This window comes from Rhincodon typus, chromosome 5 (assembly GCF_021869965.1).
Source record: "Rhincodon typus isolate 14 chromosome 5, sRhiTyp1.1, whole genome shotgun sequence".
In the NCBI taxonomy this organism is placed as follows: domain Eukaryota; kingdom Metazoa; phylum Chordata; class Chondrichthyes; order Orectolobiformes; family Rhincodontidae; genus Rhincodon; species Rhincodon typus.
This window is the reverse complement of record NC_063336.1, coordinates 75,723,154-75,748,235: the sequence shown is the minus strand read 5'-3', so window position 1 is coordinate 75,748,235 and position 25,082 is coordinate 75,723,154. Positions and strand designations below refer to the sequence as shown.

General features: G+C 39.7%; 1 protein-coding gene across 4 annotated transcripts in view; it reads right to left on the bottom strand.

The window, feature by feature from the left end:
* The window catches only part of lmbrd1 (LMBR1 domain containing 1), a 260,769-nt gene that overhangs the window by 33,564 nt on the left and 202,123 nt on the right, over positions 1-25,082 (bottom strand). For 3 of the 4 annotated variants that reach the window (XR_007262077.1, XM_048596598.1, XM_048596600.1), the window contains one exon: positions 11,775-11,859. Coding sequence is in view for 3 of the 4 variants with exons in the window: in XM_048596598.1 (XP_048452555.1) it covers positions 11,775-11,859 (85 nt within the window). In the remaining variant the exon portion in view is untranslated. Of the gene's footprint in view, positions 1-9,235; positions 9,790-11,774; positions 11,860-25,082 lie in introns of those variants that run through there. The other variant, XM_048596599.1, reaches the window with a different exon arrangement.

Sequence of the window (25,082 nt, the reverse complement as noted above, 5' to 3'; positions counted from 1 at the left end):
GTCTAGGCCCGAAATGTCAGCCTTCCTGCTCCTCTGATGCTGCTTGGCCTGCTGTGTTCATCCAGCTCTACACCTTATTATAGGTAAGGCAGATGAGCTTAGAGCCTAGATCAGTAAGTGGGTAGAATGCCTGATCAAAGAACAGGCCAGTACAGCACAGGAACAGGCCCACTGGCCCAACAAGATCACATCGACATGTGATGCCGTTCTAAACTAAAAACCTTTAGCCTCCACACTATCCATATTTCTCTACTCCCTGCCTATTCGTATATTTGACAAGATGCCTCTTAAATGTTGCTATTGCATCCGCCTCCACTACCTCTTCTGGCACCACATTCCAACTCTTATCACCCTCTGTATTAAAAACCTGCCTCTTACATCTCCTCTAAACTTGTTCTCTTTTACCGTAAACACACAAGTAATCAACATTTCTGCCCTGGGACTGTCCATTCTATCCAAGTCTCTCATAATTTTTTAAAACTCTATCAGGTTGCTCTTATTTTTCAGCGTTCAATAGAAAACAAACCAAGTTTGTTCAATTTCTCCTCATAGCTAATACCCTCCAAACCAGGGAACATCTTGGTACGCCATTTCTATACCTTCTCCAAAGCCTCCACATCCTTTTGGCAGTGTGGCGAGCAGAACTGTACACAATATTCCTGATGTGGCCCAACTAAAGTTCAATACAGCTGCAACATGATTTGCCAATTTCTGTCCTCCATGACCCAACCAATGAAGGCAAGCATGCCATATGCCTTTTTGACCACCGTATCCACTTGCATTGCCACTGTCATGGAACTGTGGATTTGTAGGCCTACATCCCTCTGTGTATTGATGCTATTAAGGGTTTTCCATTATTATATACTCCGCTACTGCATTGCATCTCCCAAAATGCATCGCCTTATGTTTGTCTGGATTAAACTCCAGCTGCCATTTCTCTGGGCCAAGTCTCTACTTATCTATATCCTATATCCTTGGGAAATCCTCTTCACTGTCCACAGTTCCCCAGTCTTTGCATCCACAAACTGACAAATCATGCCAACTACATTGTCCGCCAAATCATTTATATATATTACAAACAGGGGTCCCAGCACTAATCCCCACTAAACACGTTGGGTCACAGATCTCCAATCTGAAAAACACCCTTCCACCACTATTCTGTATTGTATGACTAAGTCAGTTCTGTAGCCATCTTACCAGCTCACTGCAGATCCCATGTATCAGCCTGCCATGGGGGACCTTGTCAAAGGTCTTACTAATGTTCATATAGACATCTACTCCCTTGCCCTCATCAATCATTTTTGCCACTTTCTCAAAAAACTCAATCAAGTTTGTGAGACATGGCCTATTATTAACAACTCCGTATTTTTTCCAAATATGAATAAATCCTACCCTTAAGAATCTTCTCCAAAAGTCTTCTTACCAACAGCTTGTAATTTCCCAGAATATCCCTACTGCCTTTCTTAAACAAAGGAACAATGTTGGCTATTCATCAGTCCTCTGGGACCTCTCCCATGACTAAAGAGGATACAAGGATTTTGCATTAGGACCAAGCAATTTCCTCACCTGCCTCCCTCAGCAATGTGGGATAGATCTCATCAGGTATTGGGGACTTGTGTACCTTTATGCTTTTTAAAACACCCAAAGCGTCCTTTTTCATATTGACATGTTCTAGAATATCAATATACCCCTCCCAAGACTCACCATCCACCATGTCTTTTTCCTTTGTGAATAACAATGCAAAGTATTCGTTAAGGACCTCATCCACTTTATTCGGCTCCATGCATAAATTCCCTCCTTTGTCAAAGAGTGGACTTTCCTTTTCCCTAGCTATCCTCTTCCTTCTTATACGTATAAAATGCCTTGAGATTTTCTTAATCCTGTTTTCCAAAGATACTAAAAGGACCCCTTTTTGCCCTCCTAATTCCTTGTTTGAGTTCATTCCTGTTAAAGGCTCAAATATTTGGAGTTCTAAATTTAACATAGATCTAAATGCCATAATTATTCTTTTTAAATCAACCTGTTTAGATATGTTATGACACATCTCTGGTACAGGTGGGTCTTGACCACAAGTCTCCCGGCTCAGAGGTAGGGATACTACCTATTCACCATAGAGCCCCTATATTAGTTCTCTTTTACTAGCCCAGTGACATTACCACTAGCCAACTATCTACCCTCTGGGTGCTAAGTAGGGTGCCAGTTGGGAAGAGGTAGTATGCCAGGTAAGTAGAGTCAGGTGGGCATGATGTAGTGGGTACATAGAACACAAGTAGGAGGAACAGGAATAGACAATTCAGTCCCTTGAGCCTGCTCTGCCATTCAATACAATCATGGTTGATCCCATAGAATCATACAGTACAGAAGAGGCTCTGCAGCGCACCGAGTCTGCACCATCAAAAACCTATTCTAAATCTACACTAGTCCCACTTTGCCCACAGCCTCAAATCTTGTCTAAGCACTTATTTTTTCTGCCTCAGCTGCACTTTCCTACCCACTCTCCATACCCTTCAACCAATTACTAATTAAAAATCTTTCCATATCCTACATAAATTTATTCAATATCCTGGCATCCGCTGCACTCGAGGATGCCAGTTAAGTAGATGCCAGATGGTAGGAAGCCAATAGGATGCCAAGTGGATGGGGTACAGGCAGCAAGAGGGCTGGTAAGTAATACAGTGTCTTAGGTAGGTCCAGGTGGATGGCAGAAATCAGATGTGGCAGGGGAAGGGAGGGAGGGCAGGGGTTTCAGAAAGCATATTCAGCAATAGCAGAAGGAGCTGGGGAGCATCAGGTCCAGTACCGGGGTTGGGGGGGAGCTCACAGATGGATAAGGAGGTCAGGTGCTGTGGGATGTCAGGTCAGTGTCTGGAGGATGTAAGTCATCTGGGGTGTGTGATTTGAGTAGTTCTTCAGGTACTTATGCATTTAATACCCAATGGGAACTGAAGATGGGCAACAAATGCTGGTGCAGCCAGCAATGCTCAAGTCCCACGAGTGAACTAAAATAAAACTATGGTTTTCTGATTAACCGTTTATTTAATTTTGTATGATTCAGCGAATTCTCTAATTTAAATTGAACTTTTGGAGGTTTCCAGGTGTAGCGGCATTACTGAGTCGAATCTTCAATTCCCCGAACAATATCTTCAAAGTTTGCCAGGATGGGAATTCTGCAGGGTCCCCTTACGCAACTCCCATCAATGCAAAATACGACTGGCAGATTATCAGAAAATCCATGTCATAGCATTTAAAAGTAAAGAAAATAATAACTTATATTTATCATTACGCTGAGAATTAATTGCACACAAAGCTTTTACCAAGTGTGAATCACAGAATCCCTAAAGTCCATCGAGTCCACAACAGTCCTCTGAAGAGGTTATGTGCAGGGTTACAGGGGGTGGAGGGGATGAGTCTGGTTGGGATGCTCTTCAGAGGGTCAGTGTCAACTCGATGGGCCGAATGGCATGCTTCCACACTGCAGGCATTCTTTTATGATAACTCTGCATTTCCCATGGATAACCATCCTAGCCTGCATATCCCAGGCCACCACAGGGCAATTTAGCATGGCCAATCCACCTAAACTGCACATCTTTGAACTGTGGATGGAAAAGTGCAGCACCCGGAGGAAACCCACACAAACACAGGGAGAACGTGCAAATTCCACACAGACAGTTGCCCAAGGGTGGAATCGAACCCGGGTCCCTAGCACTGTCAGACCGCAGCGCTAACCACTAGTCACCGTGCTACCCTGTGATACACATTAGGATCCCCAAGAAATTAAATGAAGCAATTTGTGATACTTTGATCGAGTCCATCAATGATGTTACAAGTTGAGGATCTTGCCTTCAGGTTCTCTAAGGTACAACAGTGGCAGTCCTTCTATAAGTGACCCAAATAACTTTCATTTAGGTGGTATGCTCATACTGCCCAAAATCTAATCACATAATTGCAACAGTCATGAGTGTAACAATAATATTCCAAAGACCAGAATTTGCAGTTGTGCTCCTGAATCTTCCAGGAGATAGAAACCGAGCACATGGTGAGAAAAGGTCAGAGACTAATCATTAAGTTGATTTTACAATAGCTGAACATGCAGAATATGACAACCAGGTGAGGTTCTCCAATTTGTTACAGTTCACGATGGGATATCCCAAACAGTTAAGATGCCGGATGAGGTGGGATGAACTGGTTCCCCATCTTTATTCACTTACCCCCTTGGGTGCAGCAAGGTTAATTTAGAAAGGATCTTTTCTCTTGTGGAAACCTTTCTTCCAGACTCAGATCATAGAACCATTGAATCTCTACAGGGCAGAAGGAGGCCTTTTGGCCCACCAAGTCTGCATGACCCTACAGGAGAAGAATTACTAACAACCTGCATATATTCAGATTGGAAATAAGAGGCTAGTCCAAAAAGATTAATGTCAAAAAAAGGGATATACTGATTAGCTTTTGAATTGTTCATGAAGAGTGGTTAGTTAAATTTTGCAACTGTTGCAGTAGAGGTTACTGGTAGCGATGATGTTGTTAGTTGAGCAGTCTGCTTTACAAAGTTAGTTTTACAGATGAGTTTCGGCAGTTCTGATTCCATGTAATACTGATGGAACTCACTGAATTGCATTCTGGGTAAGAGAAAGTCCTTTGTTGTCCTGTTTCTTTTTTTAAACTAGTTTGTAGTACTTGAAGTGAGAAAGGTTCTTTATCTGCACAACAGAGCTAACTGCAGAATAGGTCTTTGAAGGTAACCATCGCAGCATGCTAATGAACCCAGGCTGGAACACCTTTGCGTTTTCATCCAGTCCCACGAGTACAATCCAGGATAGTTTAAACTGGCTTTTTATTCCCATCCTTGTGTATTCTTCAATGCGGAAAATACAAAATGAGTCTGCTGTTCAGGACTTAATCCAAAGGGATCATCAACCACTTTGTTACCCTTTTAGTTACAAGATGTCAGGAGGATATCTGTCTGTTCTGATCCAAGGCCATGACAAGGGCAACAGTAATGATGAGATTTATGTAGGCAATCTGTCTTTGCTTAACAATCCAAAATAACGCACCGTGCTTCACCAAATCAATGAATGCTCTGCTTGGTTGTAAAGCAAAATCATTTCTAATTATTTCCCTCCATTTTAACCTCACTGCCTTTGCTGGACCTGACTACCCATAGAGCATTATGTTTAAAATTGAGTAATAGGTAGTACTGAGAGGAATGAAACAAAATACAAGATGAGAATAAACTTGCCAAATAAGTCTGTAAATGGCAAATTCATTTTTATTTGGGCAAATGTGAGGTAATGCATTTGGATAGAAAGAATAAGATGAAGACAGATTCCGTGGAAAATAAAAATCTAAATATGATGAAGGAGCCATCAAAACTTGTTTCAGGGATAAACAAATCATGGAGAGCAGCAGTGCAGGTTAACAAGGCCATAAAAACACATAATAAAGGAATAAAACTGAAAACTGTTAAAATAACTAAATAGTAAAGACCATCAGGAAAGACTAATTAGACTTCTAAACAGAAAAGTGATGAGTTGGGCTGACCGAGGAAAGGTGTTTAAGATTAGAAAAGGATTTGGTAGGATTGACATAGACACATTTTCACTTGCGGAGAAATCTAGAGGGTATACAAGTAAGATAGTCAATAACAAATCTAATAAAAAATTCAGAAGAAACTTATTTAGTTAGACCTTAAGAACACATGGAATTGTTGAAATGAACAATATAGGAATATGAAAAGGGAGATAGGACTTGTAATGTGGGCAAGGGGAAGGCTTACGTGGAACACAAAACCCATCACAGATTATTGGGTTCAATGACTGGTTTCTGTTTCATAAATACTACTTAAACTATGTTACTGACATCGCAGCATAGCAAGAGTAAAACTATTCAGCGTTCAGGTATAGAAATCACCAGAAGTTTGTCCACAGGTACAAAAGTAATCAAAATATTTAATAGAATGTTGGCTTCTCTTTCTACAGGACTGGAATTCAGAGGGAAAGAAGTTATATTTCAGTTGTACGGAATCTTAGTTTGACCCCATCTGGAGTATAACCTTCAGTTATAGGCATTGTACCATTTGAAGCACAGCTTTGGAGGGAGTGCAATGCGAGTACTAGAATGGTACTGAGGCTTGAAGAGTTAAAATACACGGACAGGTTACAACTGTAATCCCTTGAATTTAAAGGTTGAAAGATGATCTAACAAAGGTGTATAAAATCCTGGAGGAAACAGATAGGGTAGATACAAAGAGCCTATTTTCTCTAATGCAGGCTTTGTAAACAATTTAAAAAGCTGACCTAGGTCATTCGGGTGTGAAAAAAGAAAGCACTTTGCCATTTATTAAAGATTTGATCTCTCTACGTCAGTCACTCTTTCTCTCTCTCTCTCAAAAAGGCTGTGGACTCTAACTCATTTGAAATTTTCAAGTCAGAGATCAGTAGATTTTGTTAATTCGAAGTAATAAGGGATATGGCACGAAGTGGGAATACAAATCAGTTTATATATGATTGAATGATGGAACAGGTACAAAGAGTTAACAAACTTCTGAATCATAGAATCCCTACAGTGTGGAAACAGGCCCTTCGGCCCAACAAGTCCACACCGACCCTCAGAGCACCCACCCAAACCCATTCACCTATAACCCACCTAATCTACACATCCCTGAACACTACGGGCAATTTAGCATGGCCAATTCACCTAGCCTGCACATCTTTGGACTGTGGGAGGAAACCGGAGCACCCGGAGGAAACCCACGCAGACACGTGGAGAATTTGCAAACTCCACACAGACAGTTGCCTGAGGCTGGAATTGAACCAGGATCCCTGATGCTGTGAGGCAGCAGTGTTAACCACTGTGGCACCGTGCTGCCCCAGCATCCATAGGTATAGTTGCACCTATACCTTTCCAGGAACTGGTAATTTGTCTCCATTCATTTTTATCTCTCTCAATTCACAGCAAGAATTTCTTCCATAACAGAAAAAATATTTGTGCTTGCACTGATTATTATTTAAACCAATAGAGGTAGGTGACACGCCTTTTAACTTATTGTCCTTGTAGCCTTTACCAAAAGATTAAACTTAAAATTCTTCATAGTTCAAAATGTAACACATTTCTAAATTCTGTACACTGAAGAAATAAAACGTCAGCACATGACAAATGAATTAACAAAAAAGAGTGGATACAGTCCTGGTTTAAGCAAAAGAAGAAAGATGTTTTCATGCTAACTGTAGTTATAATGTCTACAGTTGGAAAACTACTTCAGGCCATTATTCAGGTACTACAGTTAAATGTACAGGCAATATGTTTTAGATGCAATGTTACAGAGATAGTGGTTGCAGTATTCTGCTAACAACCCAGGGGTCAAGCGTGGAAATTCTACAATGACAAGCTGTGACAATAATCTAGTTATAACCAGAAAAGAATAATCAGGAGCCATCAGTCAAGCCAGAGCGGCAGCAAAGGTGCCCAATGAAACTAATGTCAGTGCAAGTTAAAAGGGACCTTTCAGCATCTGGAGCACAGTCCCAGTTGTCAGAGGGTGATGTCCACCATTACAGGACATCACTACAGCAGTTCTTCAGATGTGATTGTGAATTAAAAATTTTCAGCTGCTTTGTTATTAACCTGCCTTTTCTGCAAGGTCAGAAGTGAGAGCTCTTGTGGTACAGCAGTATCGTCTCTATCACTGAACTAAAAGGCCTAGGTTTAAGTCCCACCTGGTCCAGAGGTTTGTGCTAATACCTTTGAAAAGGTTGATTAGAAAATATTTACAAGATCAGAAGTGGGGTTAATTTCTGATTATTCTACAGCTCTCAGCTCTATTCACAATAAAATGAAACACAGTGTGGCAGTCTATAGCAGGACTTGGACAATGTCCAGGCTAGTCCACTGTTCAAGATGGTGGTGAGTAGCAGTGGAGTATGCAGGCTCCTGCCCAGAGCTTGTCTGTTCCATCCGCTTTTACTGTTTTGTCTTCTTTCGCTGCTAATGTTTTCTTAATTACCTTCTGTGGAGTGCTCTGCAGCTTCAAGGCATCCAGTGGGTCTGATGCAGGGATTCTTCCCGGGGCAGTGATGGAGAGAGTTAAGTTTGTGCTCCCGGCAGCAGCAGAGGGAGGCGAGAGTGTATTCCTGACAGTTGAATAGGAAAGTCAGTTTGGGCCCAGTGCAGGACCTGACAGCTTCCACAGCGGCTGCATTCCCAAGATCATCCCAGCGCAGATTTGTGGCGGTGATATCATCAGTAGAAGCAGATGGCGCCAGGTGGAGCAGTGAAGGGATCAAGGCTGGCCAACTGCTGCCTGCTGGTGTTGGTCTCTGCTTCAGGGTGGAAGGGCCCGGATCCAGGCTCATGGCTAAGCACTTAAGAAAGACTGTAATGTTGAACTTACTTTGTACACTTTTTATTGTACTCCTATATCCCTGTACTTGAGTACACATGATAATGAAATCTAATTCTAAATCTAATTCTAAATTCTAATTCTGTAAACAGATAATGACCACTACTGCAACGTCCAAATGGCACCTTCACTAAGCCCCATCACATCTTATTGTCACTTAAAGTTACTAGAGGTTTAATTAGTCAACCCATATAAATAATATTATTAAAATAAGTAACTCACCTTCCTATCTCTCAAAACTGCTTAACTTTCTCGAAATTAGGAGCAAGATGGAACATTATCAACAAGTCTGGATTACTACAGCCTGTAAATTCAAGAAACTAGACACTATTTAGCAGAAAGCAACTAAATTAAGTGGCACCATTGCTCCTGGGCTCAATATCCACACTTCTGTCATCAAAGCAGTGTACCCATAACATGCACTATCTACGTGACAGTTGTTTACCAGATTTACTTGGTTAGTCTATGTGAACTCTATCACTGAGAAAGACAAGAACAGCATTTGCATGAGAGCAGTTTTATCTTTAAACTCCCCTCCAAATTACACTGGTTTGATTAGATTGAGGTTGTATTTCCTTCATCTGGTTCAAAGTTCTGAAACTCCCAGTGGGAGAACCACTATTACACGGACTACAGTGGATTAAAGTGCATGCACCACCTTCTATAAACAATGAAAGTGGGCCTCCCAGGACTCTCACATTCCCAACTCGATACATTTGTTTACACAAAGAGACAATAGTGATTTTCAAAATAAAACTGCAAACTGACCACAGTCTGCTAATTCTCCACAATTTGATTTGCGCAGCTATTTTAATTATGACCAATTTTTTAAACAAAAAATGCATTTATAAATAATCAGAAAACTTTAATGATGTGGATAAATGAGAAGATAATAAGCAGTAAGAAAACAGCACTACCTTAAAATGTACTCAGTTATAATAAACATTAATATAATTATTTCAACAAGGTTCAGTTAATGTTAATGAAATCACTTAATGATGCATCAACCTAGCCAGTTAAATCTGTACTACACCATTGCATATCACATAGAAATAATTTCTCATGCCTGCGAGACTAAGACCGAGATTCTGAAAATAACTTCAGTAAAACATATAAACATTAATACTTCTTAAACCATTCTATTTGGCATTACGAACACAGGCTGAGAGCATGTTTTTAAATTCCAAATTCTGAAGACTTAATTCATAGGACAGATGTAAATACCAAGAATGTTTCAAAGATAAATATCAAACCTTAACATTACAAAATTTAAAATGCAAATTAATTTACATTTTATCATAAATAGATGGATATCAACATCAAATCTTCAAAAAATCAAATCTTCAGGAAAGTTTAAGGCTCGTTGTCTTTGGAAAAATAAACAGTTTTGACTTCTAACGTCCAATGTTTTCAAGATTATTTCAGACAGGATTAATTCAAGATGACAGATTAAAAAGTCCATCGCAGTAGTTTCCAGTAACAGATGACACAATTTAGAAAAATAATTAGAAGTTATAAGAAGAAAGGGAAGTTAGATAGACTTTTAGTTAATTACTTGCAATCAATTTAAATTACTTGCAAGTCAGGAATACTACTGGTCATTACAGTGAATTATATAAATATGTGTAAAGGCTAAAGAGTTGTATTTCAGCAAAAAAAAGGCCAGGTTGAAAAATCAGGTAGTGGAACTGAGATCAATCAGAACATAAACACTTTGTTAGGATAAATGATATTTGCTTTTCTTAGAAGTGTTTTTTCCCTCCTAGGAGATTTCTTTTGAGTAATTTTTCTTGAGGCCCACAGGTCTACGAATCATATTCAAGATAAATGAAGTCCAGATACACCAGGAATTCAATTATTGGATAATTCACTCGTACTCATTCTACATTAGAACTTAATGACTGCACTCATCCCAATATTAATAAGCTATATCATATCAACACAATATAAGTAACATCAGATAATAGGCTTACATAAGGTGGATTATATTCTTATTCTCCCTTTCTCGACAAGGATGCCCTGGTTTAATTAACTTATGACTAACTGCATAGCTCCTAGCTAAGGTAGATAGATTGTTCATGTAGTTACAAGATAATGTAGATGTACAGTTTTCTAACAGTAAATGTAAAACAGTGGCAATCTCTGATTTGCGTTTACTGTGGATATGGCAAATAGAGGTAGCTATTGTTGAGATATTAGAGGAAGCAGAATAAATATGTCAAGAGGTGAACAGTCTCCTACCTACATTTAAAGTGAAATCTTTGAAGTCATAAAGTTTACTTTTGACCACATATTGCAGAACACTAAGTACTTAAAAAGAGATTATTCTGTTGGCCATGTTGGTCTTATCCCATTGGAATTGTAGGAGATATAAAACAGTTTACAGAGATAGCTGAGTGCAAAGTCATTACAAGAACAAGAATCTAAAAGTTGAGACATTGGAGGCTAGGAGCCAATGTGAATCAGCCATGACAGGGTTACAGAACTTTTTGCAGATAGGATACAGACAAGGGTAAAGTGAAGTTTACAAATATTTACAAATAGTTCAACCCAGACGTGACAAAAACACGATTAAATTTGTTGGTAGGTGAGCTGACGTACGGGCTGATGTTGTTGCTGTTATAACTGAAAGTAAGAAATCACGTGTGTCAGGGAGGTAATGGAGTCAAAGAGGACATAGAGTTCCCTATTATGTGATTAAAGTAGAGACAATGTTTGCAAAGTGAGGAAATGGTGACAACATATACAGCTTAGAACAGGCGTGAAGAACGAAGCCTTCATCTTTCCTCGTCTTAATAGGATATTGCTGCTCATACGTGACTGAATGTTAAGCAAACAATGTGATCGAAGGCAGGAAGAGAAGGTGTCAAGAAGGGTGCTGGATAGGGAAAACAGAGTTAATGGCATGGGGAAGCTGATCAGTGTCAATGGATCAAGTGGGCATAGACACAACCTTGGGGAGCAGTAAAGGTACATGTGGGGTTGCAAAGAGATGCCAATGTTGGAGATTCACTGGCTACAATCTGATACTCAGCAGCGTAACCATGTTACATACGCCAACCGAGCTGTACAGGAAAATGGCACTGGTGAGAAATGGTTATGACCCACCATACCAAAGGCCACACAATGATGCACCATGGCTGGTCATCTAATAAAACAGCCATTAGATTCTAACATAAATGTCAAAATGCACATTTTTTAACTGCAGACAGAAGATGTTTATGAATGAGTGTTATAGTCAAACTGCAACATTTGCCAGCTTTGAAAATATTCTACTTGCAAAATGTAACATGGTGTTGTGGCTTTAGTACAAATTCTTCAGGTTTATCTGACAAAAGGAAGACTAAACATTAATTTGCAAGAAACTGCATCAACTGACCTTCAGGTGCCTTGGCATCACACATCTTTGTCACCCAAGTTGCATTTGAATTCCCTTGCCTCAAGCTAAATGAAGTATGATTGACCTGGAAAAAATACACACACAAAAATATAAATATCTGAAATTGTGTTTACTTAAAGCTTACTTGTCTCACATTCAGGAAATTTGATTAATGTAATGAAATGGTATCAAGGGTGAGCTGGCAAAATGGATACTAACCTGGCTTAGTCACAGGAGACAGAAGGTAGTGGTGAAAGTACATTTTTTGGAATGGACGGTGGTGACCACTGGTGTTCCACAGGGATCAGTGCTGGGACCTCTGCTGTTCATGGTGTACATAAATGATTTGAAGAAAATGTAGCTCATCTAATTAGTAAGTTTGCAGGCGATACAAAGATTGGTGGAGTTGCAGATAGTGAAGAGGACTGTCAGAGGATGCAACAGGATATAGATCAGTTGGAGGCATGGGCAGAAAAATGGCACATGGAGTTTAATCCAGACAAAGTGAGGTCATGCATTTTGGAAGAGCAAGTGGAGGTGAAAATTATACAGTGAATGGCAATTATGCAGTGAATGGCAGAACCCTTAGGAGTATTGATATGCAGAAGGATCTGAGTGTGCAGAAAGTGGCACTGCAGGTTGCTAAGGTAGCCAAAAAAAGGCTAATGGCATGCTTGCTTTCATTGGAAAAGGCATTGAGTATAAGAATAGACAAGTTATGCTGCAGCTTTATAGAACTTTAGTTAGGCCACACTTGGAATATTGCGTACAATTTTGGTCAACACACTACCTGAAAGATGTGGATGCTTTGCAGAGGATACAGAAAATGTTTACTAGGATGTTGCCTGGTATGGGGGATTTTAGCTACAAAGAAAGGTTGGATAGACTCGGTTTGTTTTCACTGGAACGCAGGAGGTTGAGGGGCGACCTAATAGAAGTTTATAAGATTTATAAGATTGTGAATGGCATGGATAGATGGAAAGCAGGAGGCTATTTCCCAGGGAGAAGAGGTCAATTACTAGGGGACACAGGTTCAAGGCGCAAGGGAGGAAAGTTTGAAAGAGATGTGCGAGACACGTTTTTCACACAAAGGGTGGTGAGTTCCCGGAACGCATTGCCAGAGGAGGTGGTGGAAGCAGACCCAACAGCAGCATTCAAAAAGCACTTGGATGAATACATGAATTGGGAGGGAATAGAGGGATATAGATCCTGTAAGTGAAGACAATTTTAGTATGGAAGGGTAAAATGGATTGATGTAGGCTTGGAGGGCCGAAGGGCCTGTTCCAGCACTGTATTGTTCTTTGTTCTCTTTGGTAACCCTAGCATCTCACAATTAAGTTGACCTCACGGCAGTAAATTGTTTTCATGAAGTGAATATTTCCTGCCATTTTAGAGGGCATTTTTCCCAATAGCTGTGGTTTGCCCAAAATTAACTTTTAATGGCCAGAATACCAGTCCAGTACTGGCACAAAAACATTGTTCAAGATAGCCAAGTCAGCTTCATTCTCAAATTAAGGATTTCTTTTTATGATCCTCAAAATATCACTAATGTATAAAAATAAGATACAAAAACACGAGTAATCAGCGGTCATAATTTACAAATGGAAAAAGAAAGCAAACTGAGCAGTTACAGCATCTTTGAAAGTTATTCCACTTATTAACTTCAATACACGGGAACAATGCAAATATGCAACTACTGTGTTACTGTCTATCTCAAATTAGTTCTAGTCAGTTTAATGAGCAAACGGAGACTGCTTCCAAATTGTACTATTAGCACATAGAGTATGGTAAACAATAGTTTGAATTTATGAGCCAATTCAATTATCCATTTCACGATAGGTACAGATAAACTAATTCAGGCAATGTCATTTACAGTGACCCTCACTGTTAAGATATCTCCAAAAAGATACTGAATCATCTGAGCAGATATGCTTCAGAAAGTTCAAACTGTTATATTCAGTTATAAGTTATGGTTGCCACCTATAGGAGAGAATCAACTTTGTGTGATCTTCTTGTAATGAATGCCAAAATGTTCACTTGATATGTTTGGGTTCCATTTTATACACAGCAATAAGGTTTCTAAACCCTGTCTTTGGCAAAACATTCTTCACCATGCAACTCAACTGTCAATTTTCATTTCTTGTTAGAACATTTATTTTGTTAGAAGCATTTAGATAAGAGGATTAATACAAAAACTTAAATTCAAAATAGATTAGATGGGTAATTTTCACAACAGTTTAAGAGTCTGCAGATGATTTAACAGAAGAAGTAACCATTTGCTCCAGTGTGCCTGTGCCAGCACTTGGTGTAGAGCAATTAGAAACTAATCCTATTGACCTATTGCTCTGCATATTTCTCTGCTCCAAATGTGTTGCTTAGGAAATTTCATATTTAAAAATGTACCAGTCAAGCAATGAATGCACATGCCCAAGCAAATGTCAATCAGAATTCAAAATAAAACTTCAGACAAGTTAAATTTGGATTAGAGATTAAATAAAACCAAAACATTTTCATTTTTTTCTAGCGTTATTAAAAAGATGCACTAATATATTTTTAAAAGCCTAATATTGCACTTAATCTTTTTTATAAGTAGAATGATCTGAGGTAGTGACTTTGAGGCATATCAGTGTTCATTTGCTACCAACACACAAGATTTAATGATGTGGTAACGTTGACAGAAGGAGCACTTCTAAGCTTCTGTGGCCGTTTGCTTTATTTTAGAATGACACTGCACCACAATAAAATTTCGCGAACATTATTCCTGGCTGACACTATCATTCGTTTCCTGGTTTGTGACAAAAAGTAGGATTTAATTATACCTAGTCAGTAAAGACCAATTCAGTTGGTAGTAAATGATTTGATTAATAACTGCTTTGAAAAGAAAATAAGGCACTACGCACAATAGTTTAAACTTGGTTTTAAAAAAATGACAGATCGGATCAAACCAATTTGTCCCTATTAATTAAAATGGGATTGACACACGCAGAAATATTTTTCAGAAGAATGCCAAGGCTTCAAAAGATAAAGATAAATAGGCTCTAGCTCTTTTGCTACTTGTCCAGAAGGTTCCTGCTGATCCGTCCCTGCAGGAACAGGGAAGGGGTGTGGGAACCACCACAAGTTCAGGAATGAAAGATGGCAAATAGTCACATTCTATTAAATGTGTCTATTTAAGGAGGTCTCCTCAGGAGTTCTGAGGAAGGGTCACCGGACCTGAAACGTTGACTCTGTTCTTCCCTTCGCAGATGCTGCCAGACCTGCTGAGCTTTTCCAACAACTTTGTTTTTGTTCCTGATTTACAGCATCCGCAATTCTTTTAGTTTTTTATTCTATTAAATATTTTGTTCAACTTATCACACATTAAAGAAATGAACAGGGACATGCATTTTAACAGAAGACCATGAAATGGAAGTTATAGTTATATTAAGTTAAATTAAAATGAGAAAAGCAGCCTTCAATTTAGCTGTAACATGTGGTGAATTTTGAAAGAAGTATGAATACAATGTTCCTACTAAATCACAAATTTTGTACTTTAGGCAACTTCATTAAATTCAATAAACTCTTCTTTATACAATGAAAATTTTAAAATCATAATGAACTAGTTATCATGCAACAGGGGACTCAATAAAAATTCATAGCTTTCATGCAATTAGAAAAGTTAATAATTCCCAGTAATTTTTTGTATGAAAATAAAATTGATACCTACCCTGTGGAATATATTTTGTTCCACTACTTAATGTACAGATTTACATTACAAGAGCAGCTGTCATGAGGGAGGATTAGATGAGTAGGTCATATTCACAATGTGGGTTTAAAAGTAATCCTATCTTTTTTCTACACCTAAACTATCTTCAATAACTATAAATATGGCTTTTTGGTAGGGTTGGATTTGAACTGTCATCTATAATTCCTTTAAAATTTAATTCTAATTAAGGAATGTCAAATAAGAGATCGCAGCCACTGATTCAAACAGTATTATTCAGGTACTGCGAATAAATTAAGAGACAAGCAAGAAACGATACCTATCTTACAGAAAGCATCAGCCACAAATAAGAACAAAAAAAGGAAACAACTGGCCAAGATGGTCACAGTTAGAGGATGCAAAGACCTAATTACATGAGATTCAATCACAACTCTACAGTAAAAACAACTTTTGCCCTTCTCTCCGTCTGCCTACCCCCATTTCACAATAAATAAAAAAAAATTGTGGATATACAGAAGAGATTATAAGAAAGGCGTTTTGTTGACACTTTTGAGGAATGATTTGATGACTATGTGGTTGGGGAATGGGTTGAAAGTGACAAGAAAATAACAGATAATCAGATGTTATGTGTGACAGGTTAGTTGCTGAGATGTGTAGATCTTGTGAATCTGCTAAGACAGGCAACAGGTGTTGCATTAATATGTAGCCTGTAAGGCCAGGACACCCTGGCGTTTTACACAATTTACATTTTGACCAAAAAGGTATGGTTGATGACACTCTGAAAAACTTTTTCTCAGGAGATCAAATGAATAGGATTATTTTTCTACCTACAGTAGATGGTTTAAAACATCTTTCTTCATTCAATGTATTGGTGTGAACATTGCCAGCAAGGTCACCATTTAACACTCACCCATAGCTGCCCTAATGATGAACCACATGTGACACAGACCCAAACAGAGATGCATGGAAACATCACAGTCTGCAGGATTCTCACCAGGTCAACGACCATCTTTGCACAGAACTATATTACTTTTCCTTCATTGTTGCTAAATGAAAAACCTGTTTCCTACAGCACTCAGGTTGCAGCAGTGCAAGGCAGAGGCTCTCCCTCACCTTCTGAAGTGCAACTCATGATGGGCAACAAGTGCTGGTCTTGCCAACGATGCTCATTTACCATGAAAAATATATTTTAAAAAACAGTCCCATGTTAATGATAATATTGTAAACTTCTGAACACAGCAAGCATCTACCAAAAGATCTGAAATATACACTGTCACTTAATAGGACTCTCCCATAGGACAACAATGCCTCTGGAGATGTCTCTTACTAAGATGCTACTGAATGATCTAGTTTCCTGGAACTACTTCACCATCTCCATTCATGGAACTCTTCTTACAACCAAGAAATCAGTAGGTGACATTAAAGTACAGCTAACATAATTGGGCTAATATTGTCTGCCATCGGGGTTAAAATACCCCAACATTATGATAAGATCAATTTCCCACAGAAATTGAGCATACTGACCTAGAATTAATAAAATTCCAATAACAGACCAGTTGTATGACTAACAGCTTTGGGACTCAAACACCATCTGGCTGGGAAGCAGGCACTTTAGTCTTAATATCAGCCACATCCCCAAAGCCACAAGCTTAACAAAGCTACAAGTACATAACAACCTTGAAGTAAGCAGTCTTGAGGCAAGGTTTAAACAGGGAAAACTGAAAGTACCAAAACAAACAGAAAATAGCAATAATGTGGATTTACAGGTAGATATTTTCTTACCATTCACACATGACACTGATCCCATTAATAAGAAAATCCAATGTGCTCGTAAAAAGTAACAATAGAAAATATTTCTTCTTCATTTCAAGTATTACTTTTAAATTAAGAAAATCAATTTAACCATTTTTTATGATCTCCAAGTGGAAGCTGCAAATCAATATAATCAAATTTACTGAAAAATGCACGACTGAGGGAATTACCAACAATCATTTTACCTGTTGTATTTTACTTCAATATGATTCAGAACCAATGCAAATTAGACATGAATTAAGAGGGAAAGATACTTCAAACAAAAAGCAAACTTCACTTTAAATAGTTGGTACAACCAAGATATATTTTACGTAACTACAATCATTAACTCAAGCCCAATATCTCCAAAACACACAAAAGCATACCAACAAAGTTCCAGAAAATAACATTCTTCACTCCAACGGCAACTTCCACCTTTGGGTTTCATGGGTACAATTATCATCAACAAGGCACATGCTACAAACCCTAGCTTCCTTAGGTTATGACAGTCCAGATGATGTAGCTTTCCAGTGTTTCTTTTCAATCAACCACCCAATTATGCTTAGTTCAGAGTTTGGTCAATTCTGGACAAACATAAGCTCTTTATTATCTTTGAACTATTCACAGAACTGTCCAGGTTTTAGACCATCTTTGCCAGTTCGCATATTGCATCCAAGAGCCTCTGTCGCCTATTCTGCCAATAAGAAAAACTGACCTCTCGCTGATTTACATCTTCTCATACAAATTCAGCATTTTCTGTGCTTGTTTTCTTTCTGTTTTGTTCTGCAACTGGACACTGATGTAGCTCTCTATTGAGTCAGCAGGTCTCTTTCAGGCCTGCTAGCTGCATGGTTTCTTCCTTAACTTAGTTTTTATCAATACTGCTTCCAAGTCAAGGATTGCCAGGCCACAAAGACTTATTTTTATTATCCAAGAAAATTACAATTCATGAAAACACTTAAAAGTAGTTTTTCAAGTATTTTTTTCAAGCATCCCTAAAAGCAATTACAGATTCTGCAGACCTTTTCAAGAAATTCCTATTGTGCTGCTTTGGAGTCAAAGGTTGTAGATGGTTCTTCAAAGAAGGATAAGAAGGATAGTTTAACTCTTCCCTGTATGTCCAAGATTCATTGCATAATCTGCTATTGAAATATATTCTTTTCTAGGGATATGGGGAACACATTAAAATTAAAGGCTAAAAATTGGGCAACTTAGATTTTGAGGGTGTAATGTGCAACCTGCCTATGGCCATTCAGTTCAAGACAAATAGCATGCAAATTTGGTGCACCGACTCAACTGAATAGTTATCATGTAGGTGCAAGTGGCCTTCATGCTGCTTCTCTCTGCTCCATGTAGCATCTGGCCTCTGACTTTTACAGGAAGTCATGGCGCATTGTTTGCTCATTGGCTGAACTGGAGGATGCTGGAAAATCAACTAGGAAAATTCCAGGAATCACAATGGGCTAAGCACACAAGGCAGTGAGATCCCCAATTCAACAACGGTGTTTTGGAAGATGCAGTGAGCATTGAGAACACCAGTAATGACGCTTCATTGCCCAGGATAGAGAAGATGCCCTCACAGGTTGGAGTTGGAGCCTGTTCAAAGGAATGAGGCCATCAGACATAACAGTAGTGCTGGGAAATTATAATGATCTCACATACAAGGTCAAGAAGATCTCACCACTAATCACTCACTCTGCTCAACATAATGTATGCCTAGTAGAAATCAATGGCATTCAAGATTCATATCTAATATTGATATACTGAACCTCACCAGTACATATCATCCCTCATACCCACTTCTTACTGCTTCTACAGTTTTGGCAGGTAAATCACCCAAGCACAGTGGTAGATAAACACAAACTTTATGCCCTCTCTCCTTCAGAAAAAGGAGACAGGGAACAAAAATTGGAAGTACTAGACAACCTGGGGCTAGAAGTTTCAAGAGCCCAAATCAACCCCTATAGGAGATGGCACTCAATCATGGGTCCAGAAGTGACATGGCCTGTGGAATCTCGGGTCACCACAATGTCCAGAGTGACAGGACTTATGAATCTTATGAATCTTTTTGATTCCCTCTTCACTTTCATCCTGAGATCATCAAACCATTCAGTACAGAAGAGGCCCTTTGGCCCATCGAGTCTGTTCCTCCAGAAGTATGCTACTACCGATATTAGTCCAGATTTCCCACACTAGACCCATAGCCTTGAATGTTATGACACTTCCCACCTCAACTACCCTTCCAAGCAGTGCAGTTGAGATGTGTCATCAGATCTGTTTCAACTTTCACTGCAGCACTTTTATGTTTTGTCTCTGTAATGGAATTACACTTGGGCACATTAGGGGCAGACTTCCCAGATGAAGCTATGAGACCTGTGGTTTGGGCCACACAAGCTCAGACCACTGCCTTCGTGGGTGAAGATCTCAGCTACAAAAGGCATACAGCTCTCACAGCAGTTCAGCAATCTGCTCTCAAATGCGCTATTAGCCCAGCTGAAAGAGAAAAAAAAAAGTATGATCTATCAGTCCAGGCTTCATTCTGGGATCCAACTTGACAAATTGTACAACTTGGGATCATAACAAAACTTATGTCAGAGTACAGTGCCAACCTTGACCATTCAGATTTAAACAAAATGCTATGCGTAGATTGATGCACACTGAGCAAAATGTATAAACAAAGGAAATAGGCATAGGCAAATAAGTCTTTTGGTCCTTCTAGCCTGCTCTACCATTCAGTAAATTCATGACTGATCTGATTGTGACCTTGTTCATTTTTCTGCCAGTTTCTTATAACGTTCAACTCCCTACTGGGAATTAGCTGAATTAACTTTAATGTTCATTCACAGTTCACAACTGTGCCATCTCCTACAGGGTGGCACGGTGGCTCAGTGGTTAGCACTGCTGCCTCACAGCGCCAGGGACCTGGGTTCGATTGCATCCTTGGGCGACTGTCTGTGTGGAGTTTGCACATTCTCCCCGTGTCTGCATGGGTTTCCTCCGGGTGCTCTGGTTTCCTCCCACAGTCCAAAAATGTGTAGGCTAGGTGGATTGGCCATGCTAAAGTGCCTGTAGTGTTCAGGGATGTGTAGATTAGGTGGTTTATAGGGGAAGGGTCTGGGTGGGATGCTCTGAGAGTCAGTGTGGACTTGTTGGGCTGAAGGGCCTGTTTCCACACTGTAGGGATTCTATGATGATTCTATGATCTATGACAACCAACTCAAGAGCTAAGAGAAGCTTGACTATCCAAATGTTGCATTAGCATTAGCATGATGATCAGGTTTGTTCGTTCTCATTAAATACAATTTCCAGTCTCTAAAAAGAGAATGAGAAAACGACAGGAAGCATCAGATTGTAAAAAGAAAATGGAGGTAAGGACGAAAATACATCATTTCTGTTTTTCACAACAATAACACATTTTCTGAAATGGAAACACTGTTTTTCACTGGTTAGCTGACAGTTTTTCATAAGTTTGAGCAAGAACCTATTGTCTGAAAGGGTGGTTAGAGATGGGAACCCTCAAAACATTTAAGAACTATTTAGATGAGCACTTGAAACACCATGGCATACAAGGCTACAGGACAAGTGCTGGAAAATGGAATTAGAACAGATGGGTGTTTGATGCCTGGCTCAGACATGATGGGTCAAAGGGCCTCTTCTCATGCTGTAAAAACTCTATGACTCTCTATCAATGTGTCAATACTATTGTGGAGCTCAAGCCAGAAATAGTACTGACCCAGATCTTCTGATTCAAAGGGCATTGTTACAAGATGGATCCTGAAACATTTGCTGCTGGACACCTCAGATGTCCTGATGTGTGGACTGGCTGGGAACTGCCTAGGAGGTTGAAACACCTGATGGACAATTACCTACGAGGTGGAAAAGTCCCCAGTTTGGTTAGATTCAGAGACTTCTGAAGGGTTTTGGCTCACTTGCCTCGATAGTTACCCAGGGAAAGTTAGAGGATTAAAGCTGTTCTAACTCCTGGGTAAGTATAATACTGAGTACCTGACCAGCACTCAGGTCCCTGTGGCAAATCCAATCTGACCAACTCCCAACCCTACCACTGACCTGGTAGCCCTCCACCTTACTCACCTATCTGTTACCCTACCTCATTAACAACTCACCTTCTATCCTATCCCCTCGCTACTCACTTGCCACCTTACTACCTGGCAGCCTGGCCCCTTATGAACTTGCCATCCTACTCCCTAAACATTTACCTTACACTGGCCTTCTCTCTGTAGCTTGTCAAATTTCTTTTCTGACATTTAAACCCTGGAATATAGCAGTTAGAGTAAATAAAATGGCAGCATGGCTTAGCCTGCGACGTTGATTCAACACTGCGCCATAAGAGTCTCAGATCAGGTTTTGCTCTACATTTCTCAACAGGCTCAAATTAGAAATTCCGCCAGAATTGCACAGTTCCTATGCAAGTTAAGAGGACAAGAAGGGAGTGACAATTCGACAGTGACTGCCTCTTTTCGGTAGGTTCAACCTAATATTGTGTGCCATGCATTAGAGAAACCCAAAGTGTGAAAACAGGAGTAATTGCTGGAAACATGGAAACAACTTAAACATGTTTGAGGGTTGTGTTAAAAATTAATTTTAGCTATGGCTACATCATAGTGTAGGTTTCTCCTCTATGAAATTAAACTATGCAGCAGTCTACATGGATTAACTTTTAAAAGAAAGCTCACTCTAAAATTAAAATTAATTTCATAAAAGCATTTATGAACTTTACAGATGAACTGTGAAAAGACTTCTGGTCAATAATGAAACATAACATAACATGACTGAATTTAAACAGCAACTGGAAACATTTCCTGATTCACTTGCCAACAGAAGTATTGTGCACAGGGAGAGGACAAAGAGAAGAAATGTCACAAAAGAATCCTGCACACAACATATGAACATACCAATCAGGAACAGGAGTAACCATTCAGCCTCTTGAGCCTGCTTCGTCATTCAATATGATTGTGGCTAATCTGATTTTAACACTGCAACGATACGTGCCTTTAAGAGGGATTTATATTGTCTTGTTTCTTTTGAACAGGAATCAACCTGGTGCTGAGATTCTGCTCCATGGAAAGCAGAGCAGATAGCTCTGGATTTTTTTTTAAATTAGACAGAAGAGGCATGAGAGATTGGAGTCAGATTCATACAGACCCAGGGTTTTAGTTTTTGTTTGCACTTGTTGAAGTTGGGATTTCTGGAATTGACGCTGCTAGATATAGTTCTTTCTCTGCTGTTGCAAAAAGTTTGACTTCTTTCTCTGCTGTTATTCATTCTGTTGGTGTTGCTTCTCCCGGACTGAAGGAAAGAGCAAGTGAGGGTAGTCTGTTTCGCTGAATTTGCCTTTGCCAAGGGTGTTATTAGGATGCCGATATATTGGAAATGTTGATGAGTAGTTCTTAAAATAAATATTATATTAATGTATAACTAGTGCCAGAAGCCTACAGACAACATTTTCGTAATTTAAGGAGAGAACCTGGTCAAACATACATAGAGTTTGAGAAGATAAAACAAAGTAATTTTGAGAGGTGGATAAGGGCATTGAAAATAGATCAAATGTATGATGCTGTCAGAGGGACTGTTGTTTTGGAGGAGTTCAAAAATTCACTTTCTCACCGGGGGTGACATGGTGGCTCAGTGGTGAGCACTGCTGCCTCACAGCGCCAGGGGCTCAGCTTCAATTCCAGCCTTGGGTGACTGTCTACGCGGATTTGTACGTTCTCCCTGTGTCTGTGTGGGTTTCCTTCAGGTGCTCTGGTTTCCTCTCACAATCCAGTGATGTGCAGGTTAGGTGGATTGACCATACTAAATTGTCCCTAGTATCTAACCATGTGCAGGCTAGCTGGATTAGCCATGGGAAATACAGGGTTACAGGGATAGGTGGGTCTGGCTGGGGTGGTCGTTGGAGGGTCAGTATGGACTCGATGGGCAGAATGGCCTACTTCCACACTGTAGGGATTCTATGATTCAAGGAGTGAGAACTCATGTGGAAGAGCAGAGAGTTAAAACAACAGGATTAGCAGCCGACATTGCAGATGATTATGAGTTAGTTCATAAATCAAAGTTTGGCTTCCAACATCAATTTCAATCTGAGAGGAATAAAATTGGGGAAAAAGAGGAAGATAGCTAACCACAGGTTAAAAAGGAAATCCATTGGGGGGGGTGTGGGGTGAAGAGAAATAAAATACCTCGGGTGTTTTCACTGTAATAAAGTAGGTCACATGAAATCACAGTTTTGATGGTTTAAAAAAAATTCACAGGGAAGACATATGTGATAAAACAGAATGAGCCAGTGGGTTTTGTTGAAGTGGTAAAGCAAAGCACAGGTGAAACAAGCGTGCCACAAAAGAATGTACAGCCTGGTCAGGGGTTGGTTGAAAACAAGTGCCAGATCTCTTTAAAGAATTTACTTATGTGGATAAGGTTTACTCATGTGGCAGGGAGACCAGAACTGAATGCAGTGTTCCAAAAGTTGCCTAACCAATGTCCTGTACAGCCACAACATGACCTCCCAAGTCCTATACTCAATGCACTGACCAATAAAGGCAAGCAGACCAAATGCCTTCTCCACTATCCTGTCTACCTGCGACTCTACTTTCAAGGAACTATGAACCTGCATTCCAAAGTCTCTTTGTTCAATAACAATCCCTAGGATCTTCCCATTAAGTGTATAAGTCCTGCCAGAATTTGCCCGACCAAAATGTAGCACCTCACATTTATCTAAATTAGACTCCATCTGTTAACTCCTCAGCCCATTGACCCATTTGATCGAAGTCCTGTTGGACTCTGAGGTAACCTTCTTCGTTGTCCACCACACCTTCAATTTCGGTGTCATCTATAAACTTACTAAGCATACCTCCTATGTTCACATCCAAATCATTTATATAAATGACAAAAATTAGTGGACCCAGAATCAATCCTTCTGGCACACTGGTAGTCACAGGTCTCCATTCTGAGAAGCAACCCTCCACCACCGCCCTCTGTCTCCTACTTTAAGCAAGTTTTGTATCCAAGTGGCTACTTCTCCCTGAATCCAATAAGATCTAACCAGGCTAACCAGTCCACCATGCCTAATCTTGTCGAATGCCTTACTGAAGTACATATAGATGATGTCCACCACTCTGCCTTCATCAAACCTCTTTGTTACTTCTTCAGAAAACTCAATCAAGTTAGTGAGATATGATTTCCACGCACAAAGCCATGTTGACTATCCCTAATCAGTCACCGCCTTTCTAAATATATGTAAAATTCTGTCCCTCAGGATTCTCTCCAACAACTTGCCCGCCACTGATGTCAGGCTCCCCAGTCTGTAGGTTCTTGTTTTCTCCTTACCACCTTTCTTAAATACTGGCACCACGTTAGCCAACCTTCAGTCTTCCGGCATCTCACCTATGGCTATCAATGATACAAATATCTTAGCAAGGGGCCCACCAATCACTTCCCTAGCTTCCCACAAAGCTCTAGGGTAACCTAATCAGGTTCTGGGATATATCCACCTTTCTGTGTTTTAAGATATCCGGCACCTTCTCCTCTGTAATATGGACATTTTTCAAGATGTTGCTATTTATATCCCCAAGTTCTCTATCTTCCATATTCGTGTCCACAGTAAACACTGATGCAAAATACTTGTTTAGTATCGCCCCCATCTACTGCAGTTCCACATATAGATGGCCTTACTGATCTTTAAGGGGTCCTATTCACTCCCTAGTTACTCTTTTCACCTTAATGTATTTGTAGAATCCCTCTGGATTCTCCTTAACTCTATTTGCCAAAGGAATCTCCTTTTTTGCCCGAGATAACAAGGT